The following is a 26442-nucleotide window of genomic DNA, read 5'->3' as shown; positions in this document are numbered from 1 at the left end:
ATCTAGTTGTTGTGCACTGTTTAATTCCCTATAAAATAGTAAGGCACTTCATTTGCAGGGTGATTAGAAAATTCTACCAACACATCCTGGCCTTGGTGTTTGCTGTTGATGAGATCAATCAGAATCCTAAGATCTTGCCCAATGCCACTCTTGGATTCCACATCTATGATAGCTATTTTGATTCAAGGATGACCTACCGAACCACTCTGGATCTGCTCTCTAAATCACACCACTTTGACCCCAACTACCTATGTGGCATTCAGAAAAATGTAGTAGGAGTCATTGGGGGACTTAGCTCTGACACCTCCTCATCCATGGCAGATGTCTTAGGTCTCTACAAGATTCCACAGGTAGAACATGGGTATTGAAAAAATTCTGTTTCGTGCTGTAATTCATTCTTTTCTCCTTCCACTAGGAATCTGTTGGTGCCTAAATATGAAGTGGCAAAATGGAAAAGGGAAACAGGTTGCAATATATGGGGATATTTGGGGGGGTATAATATTAATACCCAACAATTTACATGAAAGGACCGAAGTTCTAAAGAATGTTTGTATATTATATTTAATGGAAGATTGCTTAAAAAGTTCCAGTATTATGAATGGGGCACCTTAATGGGTTCACATTACATCATGCCTGAAAGCATAAATGAGTGTTTTGTGAATTGTTTCCTCTTGGAAACATTTGACTTTTTTATTTTTCAGATTTCATATGGTTCATTTGAACCAGCCACAAATGATCAAATCAAAGTTGCTTCCTTCTACCGCATGGTCCCCAATGAAGATCTTCAGTACAAGGGAATTATTCAGTTACTTCTGAATTTTGGATGGAAATGGGTTGGGCTCATCACTCCAGATAATGAAGCTGGAGAGCATTTCTTACAGATCATTGAACCAATGCTTTTAAAGAATGGAATCTGTTCAGAATTCACAGAAAAATATGAATATCATCTTCGTTTCACTGGTAGCATATTTGATATGATGAGTGATAAAAGGCTTTTGTCCCCAGCTTTCCTGAGAAGCAGAGCAAATACGGTTGTTATATATGGAGAAAGTACATCTGTTTTATGGTTGTTATCTTCTACAGTTTTAACAAATGCATTTCAGCTGCTATTGCCTCCATCTAAGAGGAAGCAACCTGCAAGAAAAATATGGATTACAACCGCCCAAATTGATTTCATATTAGACCGTTTTGTAAAAAATGGGGAGGTTAATATACAAATGTTCCATGGTGCTATCTCCTTTGCAATTTACTCCAAGGACATTCAAGATTTCTCAGACTTTCTGAGGATTGTAAAGCCTTCCTGGGCAGATGGAGATGGTTTTATCAACGATTTCTGGCAACAAGCATTCCGTTGTTTACTTTCAAATTCCACTGCATTACCACGCATTATGGGTACATGTACTGGAGAGGAGATGCTGGAGAGCCTTCCTGCACCATATTTTGAGATGAGCATGACCAGCCACAGCTACAGTATCTATAATGCTGTCTATGCTCTGGCACATGCCTTACATAATAGGTACTCATCTGAAGTCATCAGCAAAAGGATAAAGGGTGGAGACAGACTCACTTCTCAGATTGTAGAGCCTTGGCAGGTACTGTTTCCTCTTATAATGTGTTCACCTTGCAAATTGTTCAGTATTTTGCACTAATGAAAATGTCTGGTTTCTATGGCAACTCGAGCAAACAGAGCCATGCTGTTTGACTACAGAGGAAAATGAAGAAGTGTGCATGCACACAAAAGCTCATACCTAGAACAAACTTAGTTGGTCTCTAAGGTGCTACTAGAAGGATTTTTTATTTTTTATTTTTTATTTTGTTTTGACTATGGCAAACCAACATGGCTACCTACCTGTAAGAGGAAAATGATGTCATTTTACCGTGTTCAATGCAATGCAGGGATTCCACAATATATAAAACAGCAGCAGCAGCAGCAGCAACAACAACAATAACAACAACATATTATTATTATTATTATTATTATTATTATTATTATTATTATTATTATTTACATGCCACTCAACTGATTAGGGTATTCCAGCCACTATGGGAAGTTTCCAACAAATTATAACAGAAAAAGATATGAAGCGTTTATTTAAAAAAAAAAAAAAACATTTTATAAACCTCCCCATACAGGGCTGCCTTCAGATGTCTTCTAAGAGTCAGATTGTTGTTAATTTCCTGGACATCTGATGGGAGGGTGTTCCAAAGGGCAGGTGTGGATATCAAGAAAGGCCTCTGCCTGGTTCCCTGTAACCTCACTTTTTGCATTCAGTGTCCGGGCTGAAGGATTGGGGTGTGGATGCTCCTTCAGGTATACAGGAGCAAATACACTAAGGGCTATAAAAGTTAGCATCAACACTTTGCATTTTGCTTGGAAGCATACTGGGAAACAATGTAGTTCCTTTAAGACCAGTGTTATATGGTCCTGGCAGCCACTCACAGTCACCAGTCTGGCAGCTGTGTGACACCCAACCCAAACCCCCTGATGTTCTCTCTCAGTTGCTTCAAATAGATGTTTAAAAGCATGGGGGAGAGGACAATACCCTGGGGCACCCCACAAGTGAGACCCCAGGGGTCTGAACACTCACCCGTTACCACCACTTTCTGGACACGGCCCAGGAGACAGGAGCGGAACCACCAGTCCCCCCTGCTCCCAGCCCCTCTAGACGGTCCAGAAGGATGTTATGGTCAATGGTATCAAAAGCTGCTGAGACATCCAGCAGAACTAGGAAACGGTCTTCCCAGTCACCAGTCTGGCAGCTGTGTTTTGGATTAGTTTTAGTTTCTGAGTCAACTTCAAAGGTAGCCCCACATAAAGTGCATTGTAGTATGTCAAGCAGGAGATAAGCAGAGCCTGTTCCACTCTGGCGAGACAGTGCACAGGCAGGTAGGGTATCGCGTACCAGGTAGAGCTGGTAGACAGCTGCCCAGGACACAAAATTGACCTGCACCTTCATAAACATCTGTGAGTCCAAAATGGCTCTGCACACCTTGTCCTTTAGAGGCACAGTTGCCCCATTCAGGACGAGGGAACCCCCCACATCTACCTATCCCCTGTTGCCCAGAAACTGTACAGGATTTTCACTGCCATCATTGGTTATGATTTAAATGCTAGGTGGTGGAGCTTGGTATCATTCACATATTGGTGAACACCCAGCACAAACCTTCAATGATTTCTTCCAGCGGTATCAAATATATGTGGAAAAGTATGGGAGAGATGACAGAAGCCAGAGGCACCCTACAAGTGAGCACCCAGGAGTCCAAACACTCATCCCCCACTACAACTTTCTGGACATGACCCAGGAGGAAGGAGCAGAACCACTGCATAACAGTGCTTCAAACTCCCAGCCCTCCTAGATGGTCCAGGAGGATAGCATGTTTGAGAGTATCAAAAGCAGCTCAGAGATCCAGCAGGACCAGGAAACAGCTTTTGCCTCTGTCCCAAGCCCACCAGAGATCATTGACCAGCATGACCAGGGTTGGTTCAGTCTCCTGCACATCAACTCAAATCCTCTCTTTTTTGCAATGATTTTTATTGGATTTTCACATAGACATATTATTTACACATCTTATTATTACATCTTATTTTTCATAATTATATACAGGTGGTTTCTGAACTATTTGTTACTTCAAAAAAAAGGCAAAAAGGAGGGGGGAAAGGGGGGAAAGGGGGGGAAAGGAAAGAAAATGAGAAATGGAGAAAAGGAGAAAAGGAGAAAAGAAAAAGACTTCCCCAATTCCTTCTTCTGTTATTTTTGTAGTCATTCTTATTTGCGCAGTTTGGACCTTCCTTATTCAATTGATCATTTTACAAATGTTATTCCAGTAGTTACAATCTTCTAGATAGCCATTTCTGTATTTTCACCATTATGTCTTTCATAAAATATCCATATACTCAATTTATATCCAATATCTAGACATTGTATTGCCCTATTATTTCCTTTATATTTCCCAAAAAATATTATCATTTCATAGTTGTAATCACTTTTCTCCGACACAAATCCCTTCCATTTTTTAATGATTTACAAAGGGTTATCTGAAACAAGCAGGCCTAAAGGTTTATGCCTCCATTATGTATCTTCCTGAAAGTCTCTTGACTGCTGAGTTTATGCTGATTCATTAAATCCCTCTCTTCCTTTTTCTGCTACTGAAATTTGGATTCTCTCCATTGTGAATTGAAGTGGTGAACTCCTGGAGGAAAATAACTTACATCCTTCTAGGAAAGCTATTTATCTTTGTAAGACTATTACAACATTTGATGGGCCTTCTTATTCTCTTTCCACCTAGCTCCACTCATTGCTGCAGAGGTTCTCATTCAACAACAGTGCTGGGGATGAAATTACATTAAATGAACATGGAAAATTAGCAGCTGGCTTTGATATTACAAACCTGGTCACTTTCCCAAATGATTCATATATCAGGGTCAAAGTCGGAAGACTGGATCCCCAGGCCTCTGCTGGCAAAGAGCTCACCATTGATGGGGACAGAATCCAATGGCACAGAGTCTTCACTCAGGTAAGGAAATCACTGCACACAAGTGGGAGAGTGTGTAGTTTTGCCACTTGAGGTGAAAAGGGAGGTGCTGCCCAACTTCTGCTGCCACTATTAATGATGCTGCTACTAATAATTTTATTAATAAATAAACAAATGAACTACATCATAAAAAGAGCAATATGCACAGAAGACATGTCACACCAAGAAGGACCAAGGCTATCAGAGAGTGTTGTCTGACATGCTTGTTTTTCCAAGGCGGCTCTCTAATTAGGAGCATTAGATAGAATGCTAAGCTAACTGCATTATTGTGAACGAACATTGTAATCTTCATGAGTTTTCTTTGATACCTCTCGCGACACTATTGTTGAGTTGGAATGATAGAAACAGGGGTGTATGTAATTGTTTGTCAGGTTGGGCCCTGCCATGGGCCCAGGCCCGTGGGAAGCCCCCAAATCATGCCTTGCTCAGAGTAGCTAGGAGCCTGGCTGTCCATTCATGTACTCTGTGGGCTCCATGGGTTGCTGGGCAGGGCATGCAGGCTCATCTCAGTTTCTTGGTGGGTTTATCCAGCTGCTGGCATTGGCCATCAGAACCGCTGTGTGGTTCCGCATCCCTGGTGGACCTGTGGCACTATTATAAGTTTGAGCGCAGTGCCAAGCAGGGCTTGGAGGGAATAAAAAGAGAAGGAGAGGGAGAGTGGCAAGGGAAGGAAGGAAGGAAGGAAGGAAGGAAGGAAGGAAGGAAGGAAGGTGGTGAGTGAGTGGGGGGATGCAGGAAGGAAGGCAGGCAGGCAGGCAGACCAAGGAGGGCAGAAGGCAGAACTGATGGCCAAGGAGAAAGTCACTGGTGACAAGGTGGAAACTTTTCAATTTTCTGTTCCATGGTCCCTCCCGACTTTTGAGGCACTGATTTATTTGCTTTCCAATGGCACAAGGGAGCCTAGGTACACCTCTGCATTGAAGGCATCAATATTCTCACAAGCAGTTCTACGTTTTACTGGAGCTAAAGATGGCCATATAATTGCTCCACTTTTGTGAATATATATTGGTAAAGAAAAACATCATGGGGGAAAGCTCAACCACAGCTGAGTTACGAAGGAGAAATCTTCAGTACATCGGTCTAGAATGGCATTATTATGTTAAAACTTCAAAATATATTTACAGTATTAAATTTGTCTTAATTCCATTGTACTTCAAACATTGTCTTTTTGTCAAATAAAAAAACAAAAACAAATTCTGTATAAAGTTAACTACCATTGGAATATTGAATTAAGATAGTTCTCTTTCAGGTTCACACTAATAAACATATTTGCAATATTTTTTAAAAAAAGATTTTTATTAAAGTACAAGAATTTTTACATACATTATATTCTCTCCTTGCAATTTTTTAATTTCCCATACCATTTTTTCCTTTCCCTTCCCACCCCCTCCCCCACCCTTATCCATTGGAAGGATTCAAACGATTGTCCTCAGCCATGGACACAATGTCTTTAATTTCCACTGAATGTCTTCTGTTCCAGTAGTTGTTATCCATTGAAGATAGGGGTTCCATCTGGTCTTTATAATAGTAGACTTGGCTCTCCACATATTTGCAATATTTGAATGCCCACATCGATTTTGCTTTCATGATTGTTAACCCAATATTTGCTAAATCCCATTCCCATTTGCTTGTAACAGCTATATGAAGGATGAAGAGATTATTTTGCATGTATTGAGTGTATTAAAAAGATCTTTGCTGCTATAGTTCAACATATTTTTCCAATTTCTTCATCCATAACGTGTCAGTATTGGTTGCCTACAAAATCATATATTAAAAAATAAGTCATTGGAAAAAATGTTGGAAATATTCCTTTTTGAAAAATGGCACCAGGCTTTATAAATTGATTTTATAGAGAACCAAAATCCCAAATTATTTTATGTGCACATTGTATTGTAGTTCCTTGCTTTCCATGAAGCTGGTTTTATAAAGCCAGTCCATAACCACCCCAATACATCTGTCCACCATCTTCACTTCATCTTCACCTTATTCCAATGGTATAAGAGGTAGGAACCATCCAAATATGAGCAGAACCACATTAATTCACTCTCTCCAAATCCAAACTCCCTGAAGTTGACTAAGGGGACATCAAGTGAAATTCCTGCAGCAAAGGGCACGAGGATGTAGTTCCTTCAAAAGAAATAACCAGTAGTAGTACTAGATCAAAATATCTGGTGTTTGCACTGATGGTCAATCTAGGTGTGAACATTGTAATCTTCTTGTGTTCGTATGATGCTTAGTACTGTAACTTTTTCTCCCACTGTTTGTGCCACCTGGGCACATATGGATCCTACAGTTAACATATCTGGCCCTGCTGTTTACTGATACATCACCTGATGTTAGATGAATCCCCTGAAACATTTTCTTAATATTAACCTCTTCATGCAGGGGCGTAGCAAGGCAAATTGGTACCCGAGGGCAAAAAAAAAGATTGTCAAATCCCCCCCCCCAGGCATGGGAAGGTCAGGTGGTACCCGGTGCGAAAAATTTCTTGTCAACCCCCCATTGACACCCCCCCTGCACAAAAATGGTTTTACGTTATTTCATATTTTCTTACAAAGGAATAATAACAAGTAATAATAATAATAATAAACTTTTATTTATATCCCACCCACCCCCCGGCCAAAGTCAGGCTCTGGGTGGCTAACATCAGATACATAGCATTGGTATAAAATCAAACAATAATTAAATTACCTTCTAAAAACATCTCAGAATCAAATTAAAGTCTAATCAGATAGCTTTCCACAGGGTTAGGGTTGGGAACAGTGTTCTCTGAACTGAAATTTCAGCCTTCATGACATAGTGCAGTGTTTTTCAACCTTTTTTTGGGCAAAGGCACACTTGTTTCATGAAAAAAATCACGAGGCACACCACCATTAGAAAATGTTAAAAAAATTAACTCTGTGCCTATATTGACTATATATAAAGTAATTCTCTTGAATTTTTCAATTTTTCCCACGGCACACCAGGCAACATCTCGCGGCACACTAGTGTGCCGCGGAACAGTGGTTGAAAAACACTGACATAGTGAACAGCTATTTTGGTGGAGGAGGGTCAAGATATTAACCGATATGCATGAAATTTCATATATAGCTATATAATCCCTAGTATAAGATAAGACCTTCGGAGCAGGCATTTTAAAAAAAAATCAATTCCCCCCCAAAAAAATAATTGTTCCATGATAATTTGTCACCCCCTCCATTATGGAACCCGGGGCGGCCTGCACCCCACCCCGCTCTTGCTACGCCCCTGTCTTCATGTCTCTTTGGATAGGTGCCACCCCTTTCCTTATGTAATGCCAACTGCCTTCCTGGTTATGAGAAGAAAAAGAAAGAGGGGGAGAAGTTTTGTTGTTATGATTGTGATCCATGCTCTCGTGGGATGTTCTCAAATGAGAAGGGTGAGAGATGCCATATTACCCTATACAAGCTATTTTAGTAAATTCTGAGCAAATCAGCAATGGGGTTTGCTCTGTATAGTCTCAAATGATACTGTTTATTAACAATAGTAGAATAATTTCCCTTCTGTCTCCGTAAAAGCAGCCAGTATGAAGAAGTTGTCTTAACCTTCAAGAGAGTATACCATGAGGATGTGATCTTAATTTGTATTGTAAAGATTTTCAAGTGCTGAATCTACGTACATTGATATTCTAAACATTGCTTCATATAATATTCTTTAATGTTTTAGGCAGTTTCTCATTGAAGGTGGCTCACTGCTTTTCTGCAACATTTTAATAACACATTTTAACGATAACGAGTATAGATCCGCCCCTCTGTTTTGATGCAACAAGACATAAAATTTGTACCTGCATTCTGTCCTGCAAGAAACTAAGGTTTTGGGGAAGGGAGGATGGAAAAGAATTGGTGATCTTTTCTCTAAGAACAAGGTTCTTTGGGGACTGTATCTTCAAAGCTTCTAAGGCACAAGACTTTTGACTAGAAGTTTTGAAACTTTTCCGCATGAAAACACAACGCTAAGGGGACTCCTGGTTTAAAAATAAAAAAAACACTCTTAAGCATTTTCTGGATTATTTCCAATTGTCATACCACCTTTTTTCAGGGTTGGAAACCTGTGCCAGATGTCCTCCAGATCAATATCCAAATGAGGAGAAGAATCAGTGCATTCCCAAGAAACCAAACGTCCTAGGCTTTGGTGAAACTTTGGCCATGGTTTCAACATTCTCTGCACTTTTTTTCTCTCTGATCACAGCTATGGTACTTGGCATTTTCATTAAGCACCGGAACACTGCCATCGTCAAAGCCAATAACAGAAGCCTCACTTACATTCTCCTCATCTCCCTCCTCTTGTGTTTCCTGTGCTCCTTGGTGTTCATTGGAATGCCTAACAAAGCAACCTGCCCACTCCGACAAACAGCTTTTGGCATTGTCTTCTCTGTGGCCCTCTCTAGCATCTTGGCCAAGACTGTTTCAGTGGTTTTGGCATTCATGGCTACCAAGCCAGGATCCACAATCAGGAAGTGGGTAGGCAAAAAACTGGCTTACTCCATCGTCCTTTCCTGCTCTGTTATTCAAATATGGATCTGTGCCTTCTGGCTGGCAACCTCTGCCCCATTCCCAGATGTGGACATGCACTCAATGAGTGAAGAAATCATATTCTTATGTAATGAAGGGTCAGTTCTCATGTTCTATGGTGTTTTAGGCTACATGGGCTTCCTGGCTAGTATCAGCTTCACTGTGGCCTTCTTAGCCAGGAAGTTGCCAGACAGCTTCAATGAAGCCAAGTTCATCACCTTCAGCATGCTGGTCTTCTGCAGTGTTTGGTTCTCCTTTATTCCAACATACTTGAGCACCAGAGGAAAATACATGGTGGCTGTGGAGATCTTCTCCATCTTGGCTTCCAGTGCTGGGCTGCTGGGTTGCATCTTTTCCCCTAAATGCTATATTATTGTGGTGAAGCCTGAGCTGAATAACAGAGAGCAGCTGATACGGAGAAAGATGTAAATAATAGTATAGTTTGTCATTTCTGTATTTAGACTGTAGAGTTGTTGGCATGGTAAATTCACTGTGTTTTATTCAAGAACGGAAGGTAAATTAAATGATCAAAATAACAGAAGAGATTTTCTTATCCAGTGCTTAGTTTCTAAAATGAAAAAAAAATGTTTAGTGGTACTCTCATATTCCGACTCATTATGAAATTCTGCCCCTCAAACTTTGATTCATAAAATGTTTAGGGTTATGCATCTCCCTGCATCCTCTCAGGGAAGGGGATCACTGGTCTTATCATTTATGTTGTTGATATCCAGCATAGTTGTAATTGAGATGTAAATGAAATGGGATTGTATTTATTTAAGAAATTATGGATTATATCCAAAAACTTTGAATTCCTATATCTTCCGTTACTCACTTTATGTTTAGATAAGGATAAATAACAAGGTAAGAATCCAGTAGCAACAACCAAAGATTGCTTGTCCACTGCCACTCTCAAACCTCAGTCTCCTGCTTGCATCATCACACCTCAAGGAAGCCAAACAAGAACTGACTCTATGTTAATTACCAATGCAACCATTCCCCTACAGGTACTGGTTATTTTAAGAAATGAATGGAAAGTGACAATTTCATGGCAACAGTACTTCAAAAAATCATGTATCCTATATCCCACTCTTTTTTGCACCAGGGGTAGTCAATCTGTGGCCCTCCTGCTGTAGCTGAATGACAGCCCACAGCAGCTTACAACAGACCATTATTATCAAGGATGATGGAAGCTGTAGACCAAAAACATCTGGATGGCATAACAATGCGTATCACTGCTTTACACTGCTGGGCCACCCTGACAGTCTTCTGAATTATCATTTCCTACCAGAGTAAAAGAGAGATGTCTTAAACCAGTGGTTTTCAACCAGTGTGCCGTGGTATTTTGGGGTCCCTTGAATGATGGTCATGGGTGCCACGGAAAACACTGGTCTCTGTCCCTCTTTCCTCCCCCCCTCCTCTGATGCCCTCCCAAAGGCTTACACAGCCTTGGCTACAGGCTCCCCAGATGAATGGTGCTTCTGGGATTGGCCAGGGGGTGCTTTCCATGACCCTGTGGGGCAGTGTTAGCAGGCACCCCTATTTAGGGTAAGGGGGCAGCTCAGAGACCAGGGTCAGCAGCATCAGCTGCCTAGATGATTCCCAAGGAGAGGGCAGAGGAGAGGAGACTGAGGGAACAAGCCACAAGGGAGGGTGTAACATAACTGGGCTCCTCGGCCTCACAGACGTGCCACAGAAATGATGTAGTTGGAGAAGAGACCCATGGACTCAAAAACCCCTGTCTGTTAGGCTGCCAGAAAAGACTTTCCATTTGTGGTTCAACGCTGTAAGCAAAAACAAGCAGGGCTTGACAGTAATCAACTTTATAGCTCAGTAACTAAGGAGACATCACACAGCACATCCCTCAGCTAAGGAGGTCAGTTGCAGAAGCTTAAGTTCCTGCCACGTTCTTCCCCTATTTATACCTCCCTGCTTACATTTTTTTCACTGTGACACACCTTTTCTTAATTGCCAGTGTGGTGTAGTGGTTAAGAGTGGTAGACTCGTAATCTAGGGAACCGGGTTCGCATCTCCGCTCCTCCACATGCAGCTGCTGGATGACCTTGAGCTAGTCACACTTCTTTGAAGTCTCTCAGCCCCACTCACTTCACAGAGTGTTTGTTGTGGGGGAGGAAGGGAAAGAAGAATGTTAGCCGTATTGAGATTCCTTCGGGTAGTGAAAAGCGGGATATCAAATCCAAACTCTTCTCCTCCTCCTCCTCCTCCTCCTCCTCCTCCTCCTCCTCCTCCTCCTCCTTCGTTCCAGCCTTTTCTTGACTCTTTGTTCCTGCGCTGAGAATGGGGGAGAAGCTGTGTGGCAAAGCACAAGACAAAACCCCTACTCCTTCTCTATCATGTCTGTAACTACCTCAAGCCTCTCCCTTTCACCTTCACTCTCCGCTGCTGATTCCTCTCTGTCTCACCTGTCTGAACCTGGTTCAAAGTGTCTATCTCCCTCAGGTGCCTCCTAGGCCACTGACTGCCATCACTCTTCCTTGTCCAGCCAGTCCCTGACACTGTCTTAGGTGTTCCCAAGCATGTCACTGTGATTCAAACAGTAGATATGTGTTCTTTCAAATGTATTGTGACTGTATTATCCAGGGTCTGTATATCCTGATATGCTTTGGACCCTTTCCACCACTGTTTCCAAGATCCAGCAACTGGACTCAATGTTACATAGGCCAGAGAGTGTTGTGGCCAATAGCAGTAGGAAGTTAGACAAATGGAGAAAGGATGCAGTTGGCTCCCCTAGTCTAAACACATTTTGATAGAGGAGTTTTTAGGAGAAATATGGGTCTACGGGTGGGGTGTTTTTCTTTTTCTTGGTTTGTTTTTAGTTCTAGGTGTCCTGCATTAGCAAGCAGATAGGACAAGATGACCTTGGAGGTCTCTTCCTAACCTTTGATTCTGCGATGTGACAGATATGTTTACTTTGGCCGTTCTCCTGCTGGTGATGCAACATAGAGTCCAAAAACATTGCAGAAGTAATCATCTCCTCTATAATTATTAAAATTATGGTAAGCAATTCATGTGGGAAAGCTCCAGAAGGCTGAATGGGAAATAAAAAATAAAAAATGAAATCTGAAATGATTAAAAGCACCCTGGTTTTCATTGAAAGCTAAGGTAAGGGAGGAGAGGTGAGGCCAGCTTTTGGTTTTGCATTGTATTGGTTAGATTTCAAATTATAGCATTCAATGAATTTTTTTGTGACAGTGCTGAAGTTAATGAGAAGGTGGATACCTGCCTCTTTAAGTACAGCATTGGCAGAATCAGCTGTCACCAAATACATCCTTTTCAAGTCACGCTGGTGTTAGTAACAATATTGTAGAGAGGCAAAGGAGAGTCCATGTGTAGAAGTATAGTTGTGATGAAGATATTGTTGCTGCTGCTTCTCTTGCTACTTCCCAATATGGTGCCCAAAGTGACCACTGTTGTTTGCAGCAGAAATAATCCTGTGCATATTCCACATGAGTGGTATGAAGAAGGTGACCTTATCATTGGTGGGATAATGTCTCATATCTATTATTTATTCCCCAGCATTTCCTTCAATGAACACCCATCTCAGGCCTTAATTAACAGCCCAATGTAAGTAAATGGCTCTTAAGATCATTTCATTTATTCTTTCTACATTTATATCTGACTAGAAAGCACTTGGTTTTCTTTGATGATTAAACCCAATAGGCTATTTTATAACCTGCTTCAAGATACATGGTATCTCTCTATCCTCCAATGAAGCATAGATCGTTCGCTAGACCTCACTAGTCACAGGGGTGATGTTTAGGATCTGCAAACAGTTTGCATATATTGGACACAGAACCTTGGGAGTGCAGTCCCCAAGCCTGGTAAGCAAGGCACTTGGCTTGGGGAAGGCGTCATGGGCCCTGACCAGGTCCTGGAGTCCTCCTGCTTCCTTCCCAAAGCTTAGTTAGCACTTTCCCAGCTTTGGGAACTGGGGTGGGGTGTTTGGATCCTACCCAAGTGAGCCTTGTGTCTCCTTCCTTAAGCCTGGCACTCCTTTACCCTGCTTTCGGAAGTGCCAAGTGGGTGCAAAATTTTGGCCTTGCCCAGGGTGCCATAGTACCAAAGTCTGCCACTGCCAGTCAATCCCATATACCGGTAGCTAGATTTTAAGAGCAAAGATGGGCAAGGGTCAAGGGGTCCATTTATCAGCTTCAATTCTTCAAGCACAGTCACTACATCCTCAGGCCATGTTAATTTAAACTGACCCAGCAAAGATGGAACAGAGAGTGCACTGCATACCATTAGACTGTCTCTAATCATGGCATGCAACTCTGAATATGATTGGTTCCATCCCTAAAGAGTTTCTAAAGTTATATTAGTATAAAGAGAAGAAGAAGAAGAGTTTGGATTTGATATCCCGCTTTTCACCACCCGAAGGAGTCTCAAAGCGGCTAACATTCTCCTTTCCCTTCCTCCCCCACAACAAACACTCTGTGAGGTGAGTGGGGCTGAGAGACTTCAGAGAAGTGTGACTAGCCCAAGGTCACCCAGCAGCTGCATGTGGAGGAGCGGAGACGCAAACCCGGTTCCCCAGATTACGAGTCTACAGCTCTTAACCACTACACCACACTGGCGTAGTGAAGTCATGTTTAAATTACTTTATTTTCATTTCATACCAGTTTTATTTTTTTATTTTTTTTGCTAGGGACAACAGCTGACAATGGGGTGTAGTAATGATGTCAATAACAGTGCATGTTGCTAGTGATAAAAAGTAGCATGGTTAGAAAAACTGAAGGTTATTAGGTGAAGATCACTTCTCAATATATGTGTTCAGACAAGTAAAAAAAAAAAATCTGTTTCGGATGGCAGAGAGATCCAAACATTATCTCTAAAGGCAGAAAACAACTTCTATATTTTCAACACAATTTAATTGAGGCAGTTGTATCCCTCAGATCTAGGTGTTGTGCACTGTTTAATTGCCTATAAAATAATAAGGCACTTTATTTGCAGAGTGACGACCAAGTCCCACCAACACCTCCTTGCCTTGGTCTTTGCTGTTGATGAGATCAATGAGACTCCAAAGATCTTGCCCAATGTCACTCTTGGATTCCACATCTATGATAGCTATTCTGATTCAAAGATGGCCTACCGAACCACTCTGGATCTGCTCTTTAAATCACATCACTTTGTCCCCAACTACATATGTGGCATTCAGAAAAATGTAGTAGGAGTCATTGGGGGACTTAGCTCTGAAACCTCCTCATCCATGGCAGATGTCTTAGGTCTCTACAAGATTCCACATGTAGAATATGGGTATTGAAGAATTGGTATTTCTTAACATGATTCACTCTTTTCTCCTTCCAATAGTAATCTGTTGATGCATAAATATGAAGTGGTAAAATGGAAAAGGGAAATGGATTGCCATATATGGATATATTTGGGGGGTATAATATTAGTACCCAACAATGTACATGAAGTGACCCAGGTTCTATAAAATGTGTGTACAGTATATTTAATGGAAAATTGTTCGAATATTCCAGTTTGATAAATGGGGCACCTTGGTAGGTTCACATTACATGATACCTGAAAGCACTGCAATAGCTGCATAAGAGTATAGCAGTCCCCATTCATCGTGATGAAACTCGCTTACAGAGGCATAAACAACTTGAGACAACAATGTCCCTCTCCGTAGGAATCATAAGATCCCCTCCCTGTATAGAATCCTCCAGAAAAATAATCTCTCAAAGGACCTGTTGATGGCATTTTACCATTGTACTGTTGAGAGTGTATTAACTTATGTTCTGTGTGTGTGGTTTGAGAGTTGCACGGTCAGGGAAAGAACAATGCTGTCCAAGGTTGTAAAGACTGCGGAGAGAATAATTGGGTGCACTCTTCCCACCTTGGATCAAATCTATGGCTCCGGGGGCTATAAGAAAGCTGCAGAGATAGTGCAGGATAGTGCGCACCCCAGAAATGATCTCTTTCACCTTCTGCCTCCTGGAAGAAGGTACAGGGTTATAAAGACCAGGACTAACCGCCTGAGAAACAGTTTCTATCAAAAAGTGATTTTGGCTTTCACGCAGTGTAAGGCAGTCTCTAAGGGAGTGTTTGTTTTTAGTTGTGGGGTATCAGAGTTTTTAGGGGGCTAATCAGGTAGGGTATTAAATTTAGGAGGTTAATCATGCATAGGCAGGATGGGGAATGAGTTGACAGGCATTTTCTGGATAGTAGGTTTGTCAGTTTTGTATGTCTGATGTAGATTTTTCAATTTCGTTGTTCTGTATGGGACAATGACAATAAAGATTATCAGTTACAGGTGGGTAGCCGTGTTGGTCTGCCATAGTCAAAATCGAAAATTCTTTCTAGTAGCACCTTAGAGACCAACTGAGTTTGTTCCTGGTATGAGCTTTCGTGTGCATGCACACTTCTTCAGATACCATGGCATATTTCTTCATATTATACTTCATATTATTCATATTATACTTCTTCAGGTATCTGAAGAAGTGTGCATGCACACGAAAGCTCATACCAGGAACAAACTCAGTTGGTCTCTAAGGTGCTACTAGAAAGAATTTTCGATTTTGAATAAAGATTATCGTATCGTATCGTATCGTATCCTATGATGATGTTTAGTACTGTCCACTTCCAGAGGCTAATCAAAAAACAATTTATTGTTATTTTTGAGGCATATGGGGAGGGATATAGTGTTACCAATATGGTGTTCTTCTGCTGCATTACTAGACTTCATGTTAGTTGCCTTATTTTTTGCTGGCATTTTACTTTTATAGGATATGGTTTATTGTGGTCACATAATAATAAAATGCATTATAGTCAGAAAATCTTCAGGATTTCCAGGAGATCGTCCCATGAGAGTTCTTAGTAGAAATGCCATCAACCTCTCTCTACAAGTGTTTTAAAGATTATAGACAAAAAGAACCTGATCAATTGCTTGTATTTCTCCTGGTTCACTTTAGAGTATTGTTGAAGGCTGTGCAAGGATAAAAGCTCTCCTGTTCTTGGAGAGAAGTTTTGTGTACAAGTATGCAGCTGTGATGACTCACATCATAATTAGATTTAACATCTACAAAAATAAATGAGTAATATTGGTTTGTTTTTGTTGTTTTTTTAGCAATAAAGTTTCTATGTAAATGGGGGTCTGGCCTGTCTCAAATTAGTAGATATGGGATATACAGGATTTATATTCAGACAAATGAGTATGTTTTGAATTCTTGTTTTCACATGGAAAGGTTTGATTTTTTCCTTTTTCAGATTTCATATGGTTCATTTGAACCAGCCACAAATGATCAAATCAAAGTTGCTTCCTTCTACCGCATGGTCCCCAATGAAGATCTTCAGTACAAGGGAATTATCCAGTTACTTCTGCATTTTGGATGGAAATGGGTTGGGCTAATCACCCCAAATAATGACGCTGGAGAACATTTCTTGAAGATCATTGAACCAATGCTTTTCCAGAATGGAATCTGTTCAGAATTCATAGAAAAAAATGAAGATCTTCCGCATTTCACTGGTAACATACTGGATATGGTGGGTGACACGGGGATTTTGTCCCCAGCTTTCATGTCAAGCAAAGCAAATGTGGTTGTTATATATGGAGAATCTATTTTGTGGCTATCTATTACTATAGAGGTAAGGAATATGATTCAGCTGATATTGCCTGCATCTAAGAGGAAGCAACGTGTAGGAAAAGTATGGATTACAACAGCCCAAATTGATTTCTCATTAACTTTTTTTAAAAAACTTTTTGAAATAAATATACAAATATGCCATGGTTCTATCTCCTTTGCGATTCACTCCAAAGACATTCAAGACTTCTCAGAGTTTCTGAGGAGTGTAAAGCCTTCTGGGGCAGATGCGGGTGGTTTTACCAACGATTTCTGGGAACAAGCATTTGTTTGTTCACTTTCAAATTCCACTGTGTCAGCAGACACATGTACTGGAGAGGAGAAGCTGGAGAGCCTTCCTGCCCCATTTTTTGAAATGAGCATGACCGGCCACAGCTACAGTATCTATAACGCTGTCTATGCTCTGGCACATGCCTTACATATTAGGTACTCATCTGAAGCCAACTGCAAAAGGATAAAGGGTGGAGACAGACTTTCTTCTCAGAATGTAGAGCCTTGGCAGGTAATGTGTCCTCTTATAAAGTGTTTCCTTGTAAAGTATTCAGTGTTGTGTGCTGTATTGATATATATTGTGTGGACAGGAGGAGTCCCCCCAGCCCCAGGCGACCCCCAAGTGGAATAATGACTCAAGACAATGTGCTATGGGATTAAAACTATTAATCATATATTAGTCATCAAAGTTCTGAGAAAAATATATAAAGTCTTATAAAAAAAGCCACAAGGACTTTTAACCTGACAAATCTGAAAATAGACTCTTGATTTCTAATTAGAATGTGTGTTTTTTCAAAAAGTTTGATACCATCTAAATATCTGATTCTAGTATGTCTTCCAGATGTTAAACTCAGTCTTTAGATTTCCTTTAAATAAATTCCTGAAGATATAAACAAAGGTAACATACTGGGAAACATACTGGGAGCCTATGTAGTTCCTTTAAGACCTGTGTTATATGGTCCTGGGAGCTGCTCCCAGTCACCAGTCTGGAAGCTGTGTTTTGGATTAGTTTTAGTTTCTGAGTCAACTTCAAAGGTAGCCCCACATAAAGTGCATTGCAGTATTCCAAGCGGGAGATGACCAGAGCATGTTCCACTCTGGTGATACAGTGCACAGGCAGGCAGGGTCTTAGCTGGCGTACCAGGTAGAGCTGGTAGACAGCTGCCCTGGACACAGAATTAACTTGCACCTTCATGGACATCTCTGAGTCCAAAATGGCTCCCAGGCTGCACACCTGGTCCTTTAGGGGCACAGTTACCCCATTCAGGACTAGGGAATCCCCCATACCTACCTGCCCTGTTGGGACTCAATCTAAATTCACTAGGCACCATCCACCCCCTAACTTCCTTCAGACACTCCAACAGGATGTTCACTGCCTTCACTGGTTATAGTTTAAATGAGAGGTGGAAAAGCATGGGAGAGAGGGCAGAACCACAAATGAGCTCCCAGAGTTCCAAACACTCATCTCCCACCACTACTTTCTGGACATGACACAGGAAGAAGGGGCGGAAGCACTGCATAACAGTGCTTCCAACTCCCAGCCCTCCAGAATGGTCCAGGAGAATAGCATGGTTGACAGTGTCAAAAACACATATAGCCTTATGCCTCCATTATTTATCTTCCTGGAGGCATCTTGACTGATGAGTTTATGCTGATTCGTGATTTCCCTCTCTTCCTGTATCTGCTATTGAAATTTGGGTGCTCTCCATTGGGAACTGAACTGGTTAACTCTTGTAGGAAAATAACTTAATTCCTTCTGGGAAAAATATTTATCTTTGTAAAGACTATTACAATATTTTCTAGGCCTTCTGATTCTCTTTCCACCTAGCTCCACTCATTGCTGCAAAGGATCTCATTCAACAACAGTGCTGGGGATGAAATCACGTTCAATGAACATGGAGAATTAGCAGCTGGCTTTGATATTACAAACCTGGTCACTTTCCCAAATAATTCATATGTCGGGATCAAAGTCGGAAAGCTGGATCCTCAGGCCCCTCCTGGCAAAGAGCTCTCCATGAATGGGGATGGAATTCAATGGCACAGAGTCTTCACTCAGGTAAGCAAATCACTGCACACAGGTGGGGAGGGTGTGTAGTTTTGCCACTTGAGGTGAAAGGGAAGTGCTGCCCAAATTCTGCTGACACTACTTATAATGCCACTACTAATAATTGTTTTCATAAATAAACAAATGAACCACATCATCAAAAATAGCAATATGCACAGAAGACATGTTACACCAAGAAGGACCAATGGCTATAAGACAGTGTTGTCCAACATGCTTGTTGGTCCAAGGCGGTTCTCTGGTTTGTAGCATTAGATTGAATGTTAACATTGTAATCTTCTGACACCTCTTCAAACTCTAGTGTCGAGTTGGAATTATAGAAGCAGGGGTGTACTTAATTGTTTGTCAGGTTGGCCCTGGCCACGTGCCCAGGCCCAAGGGAAGCCCCCCCCCCAAAAAAATCATGCCTTTTTCAAAGTAGCTAGAAGCCCGGCTGTCCTTTCATGTACTCCATAGGCTCCATGGGTTGCTGGGTGTAGCAGCAGCAAGACGCATACACGTTCATTCAGTGAAAGGTTGAATTTATTTCAGAAAAAAAGGAAAACAACCAAGCCACTTCTCTGGAGCTCCCTGCTCTCATGACCTATTGCTACCCTGATGATGACTCATCTAATTCCTCAGCGTTGTTCCTCTTCCCCCTAAAACAATGTGAGAACACTACTCTTCTGTTGCTTCTGTGATGTCAATTTCCCCTTCTCTTGTACCCCTTCCCTCCTGTGTTCCTCCACGCTAAGTGGCGTAGAGACAGGCTCGGACAAGGTGTCTTCAGATACGTTCTGTTTCCCTGGGCTGAGAACTTCCCCCAGCCTTTTCCTCTGCTCTTTTCATAACAAACCTCCCTTCCAGCTCTTGGCTGCCATCCCAGTCAGAAAGCTGCATCTGCTCACTTGTTGGCTCTAGCCTGACACTGGGCAAGGCATGCAGGCTCATCTCAGTTTCTTGGTGGGTTTATCCAGCTGCTGGCATTGGCCATCGGAGCAGCTGTGTGGTTCTGCATGCCCAGTGGGCCTGTAACAAGTTTGAGCAGAGTGCCAAGCAGGGCTTGGAGGGAAGAAAAGAAAGAGGGGGGGAGAGTGGCAACAGAAGGCTCCTCTCAATGCCTCAGTGGAGGAATCCAGTTGCTTGTCATAGTCCTGTGCTGCCAGCCACGGCTGAGCTCAGTGGAGGGAGAAGCCAGCCAACCCGCCAGGTCTTCCATGGTCTCTCCCGATATTGGAGGCACTGATATATCTCCTTTGTTGTTGTTGTTGTTCAGTCGTTCAGTCGTGTCCGACTCTTCGTGACCCCATGGACCAGAGCACGCCAGGCACGCCTATCCTTCACTGCCTCCCGCAGTCTGGCCAAACTCATGTTAGTAGCTTCGAGAATACTGTCCAACCATCTCATCCTTTGTCGTCCCCTTCTCCTTGTGCCCTCCATCTTTCCCAACATCAGGGTCTTTTCCAGGGAGTCTTCTCTTCTCATGAGGTGGCCAAAGTACTGGAGCCTCAACTTCAGGATCTGTCCTTCTAGTGAGCACTCAGGGCCGATTTCCTTGAGAATGGATAGGTTTGATCTTCTTGCAGTCCATGGGACTCTCAAGAGTCTCCTCCAGCACCATAATTCAAAAGCATCAATTCTTCGGCGATCAGCCTTCTTGATGGTCCAGCTCTCACTTCCGTACATTACTACTGGGAAAACCATAGCTTTAACTATACGGACCTTTGTTGGCAAGGTGATGTCTTTGCTTTTTAAGATGCTGTCTAGGTTTGTCATTGCTTTTCTCCCAAGAAGCAGGCATCTTCTAATTTCGTGACTGCTGTCACCATCTGCAGTGATCATGGAACCCAAGAAAGTGAAATCTCTCACTGCCTCCATTTCTTCCCCTTCTATTTGCCAGGAGGTGATGGGACCAGTGGCCATGATCTTAGTTTTTTTGATGTTGAGCTTCAGACCATATTTTGCGCTTTCCTCTTTCACCCTCATTAAAAGGTTCTTCAATTCCTCCTCACTTTCTGCCATCAAGGTTGTATCATCAGCATATCTGAGGTTGTTGATATTTTTCCCGGCAATCTTAATTCCGGTTTGGGATTCATCCAGCCCAGCCTTTCGCATGATGAATTCTGCATATAAGTTAAATAAGCAGGGAGACAATATACAGCCTTGTCGTACTCCTTTCCCAATTTTGAACCAATCAGTTATTCCATATCCAGTTCTAACTGTAGCTTCTTGTCCCACATACAGATTTCTCAGGAGACGGATGAGGTGATCAGGCACTCCCATTTCTTTAAGAACTTGCCATAGTTTGCTGTGGTCGACACAGTCAAATGCTTTTGCGTAGTCAATGAAGCAGAAGTAGATGTTTTTCTGGAACTCTCTAGCTTTCTCCATAATCCAGCGCATGTTTGCAATTTGGTCTCTGGTTCCTCTGCCCCTTCGAAATCCAGCTTGCACTTCTGGGAATTCTCGGTCCACGTACTGCTTAAGCCTGCCTTGTAGAATTTTAAGCATAACCTTGCTAGCATGTGAAATGAGTGCAATTGTGCGGTAGTTAGAGCATTCTTTGGCACTGCCCTTCTTTGGGATTGGGATGTAAACTGATCTTCTCCAATCCTCTGGCCACTGCTGAGTTTTCCAAACTTGTTGGCATATTGAGTGTAGCACCTTAACAGCATCATCTTTTAGGATTTTAAATAGTTCAGCTGGAATATCATCACTTCCACTGGCCTTGTTGTTAGCAAGGCTTTCTAAGGCACATTTGACTTCACTCTCCAGGATGTCTGGCTCAAGGTCAGCAACCACACTACCTGGGGTGTATGAGACCTCTATATCTTTCTGGTATAGTTCCTCTGTGTATTCTTGCCACCTCTTCTTGATGTCTTCTGCTTCTGTTAGGTCCTTTCCACTTTTGTCCTTAATTGTGGTAATCTTTGTACAAAATGTTCCTTTCATATCTCCAATTTTCTTGAACAGATCTCTGGTTTTCCCCATTCTGTTATTTTCCTCTATTTCTTTGCATTGCTCGTTTAGAAAGGCCCTCTTGTCTCTCCTTGCTATTCTTTGGAAATCTGCATTCAATTTCCTGTATCTTTCACTATCTCCCTCGCATTTTGCTTGCCTTCTCTCCCCCGCTATTTTTAAGGCCTCATTGGACAACCACTTTGCTTTCTTGCATTTCTTTTTCATTGGGATGGTTTTCGTTGCTGCCTCCTGTATAATGTTACGAGCCTCCATCCACAGTTCTTCAGGCACTCTATCCACCAAATCTAAGTCCTTAAACCTGTTTTTCACTTCAACTGTGTATTCATAAGGAATTTGATTTAGATTGTATCTTACTGGCCCAGTGGTTTTTCCTACTTTCTTCAGTTTAAGCTGGAATTTTGCTATAAGAAGCTGATGATCAGAGCCACAGTCAGCTCCAGGTCTTGTTTTTGCTGAGTGTATAGAGCTTCTCCATCTTTGGCTGCAGAGAATATAATCAATCTGATTTCGATGTCGCCCATCTGGTGATGTCCATGTGTAGAGTCGTCTCTTGTGTTGTTGAAAAAGAGTGTTTGTGATGACCAGCTTGTTCTCCTGACAGAACTCTATTAGCCTTTGCCCTGCTTCATTTTGAACTCCAAGGCCAAACTTGCCAGTTGTTCCTTTTATCTCTTGACTCCCTACTTTGGAGTCTACTTTGGAGAGATAGACTCCCTATCTCTTGACTCCCTACTCCCTACTTTATATATCTCCTTGCCAAGGGCATAAGGGAGCCTAGGTACACTTCTGCATAGAAGGCATCAATATCCTCACAAGCAATTCTGCGTTTTACTAGAACTAAAGGTTAGCAATATGATTGTTCTTGCTTTGAGAATATATAATGGTAAAGAAAAACAGCACTGGGAAAAGTTCAACCACAGCTGACCTCTGAAGGAGAAATATTCAGTACTTGGGTCCAGAAAGGCATTATTTTAAAAATTCAAAAGATATGCATTAGATCTCCCAGAATTCCATTATAGCTCAGTAAATAAAAAAATAAAAAATGTTAAGTACCATTGGGATATTGACTTAAAATAGTTCTCTTTCAGATTCACACTAATAAACATTTTTGGAACATTTTAATGCCCACATCCATTTTCCTTCCAGAATTGTTAACCAAATATTTGCTAAATCCCATTCCCAATTCCTTGTGTATCAAGATATTCTTTTGCATATATTGCGAGTATTAAAAGGATTTTTGCTGCTATAGTTTAACAAATGTTTCTGATTTATTCAATGCAAGGCTTGTCAGCATTAGTTGCCTACAAAATCATATATATTTTTTCAAAAATGGTCATTGGAAAAATGGTGCAAATATATCTTTTTGAAAAAGTGCCAACTTATTTTATGTACACATTGTATTGTAGTTCCCTGCTTTTTATGAAGTTGGTTTTATAAAGCCAGTCCATCACAACCCCAATACATCTGCGCACCATCTTCGCTGCCTCTCTTTTTTCCAATAAGTGGTAGTGGCCATCCAACTAGAAGCAAAACCACAGTAATTCACTACCTCCAGATCCCAACTCCATGAAGCTCACTAACAGGACATCAAGAGAAATTCCTGAAGTAAAGGGCATGAGGCTGTAGAAATAATCAGTAGTGTATTAGATCAAATTATCTGATGGTTGTAGCAATGGTCAATCTAGGTGTGAACATTGTAATCTTCTTGTGTTCATATGATGCTTAGTACTGTAACTTTTTCTCCCACTGTATGTGCTGCTTCGGCACATATGGATCCTACAATTAACATTTCTGGCCCTCCTACTTACTGGTAGATCACCTGATGTTAGATGAATCCCCTAAAACATTTTCTTAATATTAACCTTTTCGTGTCTCTTTAGATAGGTGCCACCCCTTTCCTTATGTAATGCCAACTGCCTTCCTGGTTATGAGAAGAAAAAGAAGGAGGGGGAGAAGTTTTGTTGTTATGATTGTGATCCATGTCCTCATGGGATGTTCTCAAATGAGAAGGGTGAGAGATGCCATATTACCATATACAAGCTATTTTAGTAAATTCTGAGCAAATCGGAAATGGGGTTTGCTCTGTATGTTGTTGTTGTTGTTCAGTCGTTCAGTCGTGTCCAACTCTTCATGACCCCATGGACCATAGCACTGCCTCCCACAGTTTGGCCAAACTCATGCGAGTTGCTCTGTATAGTCTCAATTAATGCTGTTTATTAACAATAGTAGAATAATCTCTTTCTGTCTCTGTAAAAGCAGCCACTATGAAGAAATTATCTTAACCTTCAACAGAGTATACCATGAGGATGTGAACTTAATATGTAAAGTAAAGATTTTTCCATCACTGTATCTACGTACATTGATATTCTACACATTACTGCATATAATTTTAAACATAATAATGTTTAATGCAGTTTCTCATTGATGGTGGTTCACTTCTGTGTTGCCACATTTTAATAACACGTTTTAACAATATACACCATGAGTATAGATCCACCCCTCTGTTTTGATACAACAAGACATAAAATTTGTACATGCTTTCTGTCCTGGAAGACACTAAACTTTTGGGGAAGTGGTAGACTTTTCTCTAAGAACAAGGATCTTTGGGAACAGGGTTAAAATCCAATAAAAATCACCTCTCTTGCTTCCAAGTTTACAGCTGAAATATTTTCCTCATTTAATCTGTGGTTCTAAGAAAATGGAGGAGGATCACTAAAAAATATTTTCTCCATATAGGAAATGTCAGATTTCATGCATGACTTTATAATCAAATCATCGAGGGCACAAGCATTTGGACTAAAACTTTTAAAACATTACCTCGTGGAAACAATATGCTAAGGGGACTCCTGATTTAAAAAACAAACAAACTCTTAAGCATATTCTGGATTGTTTCCAATATTCATACAACCTTTTTTTCAGGATTAGAAACCTGTGCCAGATGTCCTCCAGATCAATATCCAAATGAGGAGAAGAATCAGTGCATTCCCAAGAAACCAAACGTCCTAGGCTTTGGTGAAACTTTGGCCATGGTTTCAACATTCTCTGCACTTTTTTTCTCTCTGATCACAGCTATGGTACTTGGCATTTTCATTAAGCACCGGGACACTGCCATTGTCAAAGCCAATAACAGAAGCCTCACTTACATTCTCCTCATCTCCCTCCTCTTGTGTTTCCTGTGCTCATTGGTGTTCATTGGAATGCCTAATAAGGCAACCTGCCCACTCCGACAAACAGCTTTTGGCATTGTCTTCTCTGTGGCCCTCTCCAGCATCTTGGCCAAGACTATTTCAGTGGTTTTGGCATTCATGGCTACCAAGCCAGATTCCAAAATCAGGAAGTGGGTAGGCAAAAAACTGGCTTATTCCATTGTCCTTTCCTGCTCTGTGATTCAAGTAGGAATCTGTGTCTTCTGGTTGGCAACCTCTGCCCCATTCCCAGATGTGGACATGCGCTCAATGAGTGAAGAAATTATATTCTTATGTAATGAAGGCTCAGTTCTCATGTTCTATGTTGTTTTAGGCTACATGGGGTTCCTGGCCATTATCAGCTTCACTGTGGCCTTCATAGCCAGGAAGTTGCCTGACAGCTTCAATGAAGCCAAGTTCATCACCTTCAGCATGTTGGTCTTCTGCAGTGTTTGGTTCTCCTTTATTCCAACGTACTTGAGCACCAGAGGAAAATACATGGTGGCTGTGGAGATCTTCTCCATCTTGGCTTCCAGTGCAGGTCTGCTGGGTTGCATCTTTTCCCCTAAATGCTACATTATTGTGGTGAAGCCTGAGCTGAATAACAGAGGGCAGCTGATACGGAGAAAGATGTAAATAACAGAATAGTTTGTCATTTCTGTATTTAGACTCTGTAGACTTGTTGGCTTGGTAAATTCACTGTGTTTTTTTCAGGAAGGGAAGTTAAATGAAATGATCAAAATAACAGAAGAGATTGTCTTATCCAGTGCTTATTTTCTAAAAAAACAACAACACAACGTTTAGGGGTACTCTCATTTCCCTTCTCATATTGAAATGCCGCCCCTCAATGTAGCCAAACTTAGATGGTGGCTGTGGAGATCTTCTCCATCTTGGCTTCCAGTGCTGGCCTGTTAGGTTGCATCTTTTCCCCTAAATGCTACATTATTGTGTTGAGGCCTGAGCTGAATAAGAGAGAGCAGCTGATACAGAGAAATGTGTAAGTAACGGAATTATTTGCTTTTTCTGTGTTTAGACTGTAGACATGTTAATATCGTAATTTCACCATGGTTTTCCAAGAAACGAAGTGACCTGAAAAGATTAAAATAACAGAAGTTATTGTCCTATCATTTATGTTCTTGGTATTCAGCATAGTTACATATGAGGTGGATATGAACAGTGATTATGTTTATGAAAGAATCTATGGATGAAATCCAACATATTCAACAATACGAATTCCTAAAGCGTCCCTTACTCTACTTCTCCCGCATAGGAACATTGGAAGCTGCCTTATACTGAGTGAGAACATTGCTCAATCTATCAGGACCATGCACTAAATTCCACCAAGTCTCCATCCAAATTATGCTTATTTGGAAGGATTTGGGCATCATTCATATTGAGTTGGAGTAGCTTTCTCTGGTTTGGGTTGTATGGCACAGAATGATCTAGGGCTGTTGGGGATGGATAACAGGCAAGAAGTGGAAGCTGCTCCACGCTGCACAACCTGTTTGTAGTTTGAGACCTTTCTGATCATCAACTATATCTTCCATGGAGAATGTAAAAGCCTGATTTCTCCTGATTCA

General features: G+C 41.4%; 2 protein-coding genes across 2 annotated transcripts; both read left to right on the top strand.

The window, feature by feature from the left end:
- The first annotated feature begins 188 nt into the window (after nucleotides 1-188).
- On the top strand, nucleotides 189-9491 carry LOC117057363 (vomeronasal type-2 receptor 26-like). The gene is made up of 5 exons (XM_033168205.1): nucleotides 189-350; nucleotides 702-1592; nucleotides 4288-4515; nucleotides 7804-7930; nucleotides 8590-9491. Exons 1-5 carry the CDS (start codon nucleotides 189-191, stop codon nucleotides 9489-9491), a joined length of 2310 nt encoding a protein of 769 aa, XP_033024096.1.
- Nucleotides 9492-12468: 2977 nt separating this feature from the next.
- Nucleotides 12469-25498, top strand: LOC117057362 (vomeronasal type-2 receptor 26-like). Its single transcript, XM_033168204.1, has 6 exons — nucleotides 12469-12644; nucleotides 14031-14322; nucleotides 16290-16667; nucleotides 18483-18710; nucleotides 23562-23688; nucleotides 24597-25498. Exons 1-6 carry the CDS (start codon nucleotides 12469-12471, stop codon nucleotides 25496-25498), a joined length of 2103 nt encoding a protein of 700 aa, XP_033024095.1.
- The last annotated feature ends 944 nt before the right edge of the window (nucleotides 25499-26442 follow it).

The sequence above is a fragment of the Lacerta agilis genome, chromosome 14 (genome assembly GCF_009819535.1).
Source record: "Lacerta agilis isolate rLacAgi1 chromosome 14, rLacAgi1.pri, whole genome shotgun sequence".
Lineage (NCBI taxonomy): Eukaryota > Metazoa > Chordata > Lepidosauria > Squamata > Lacertidae > Lacerta > Lacerta agilis.
This window is presented reverse-complemented; position numbering and strand designations above follow the sequence as displayed.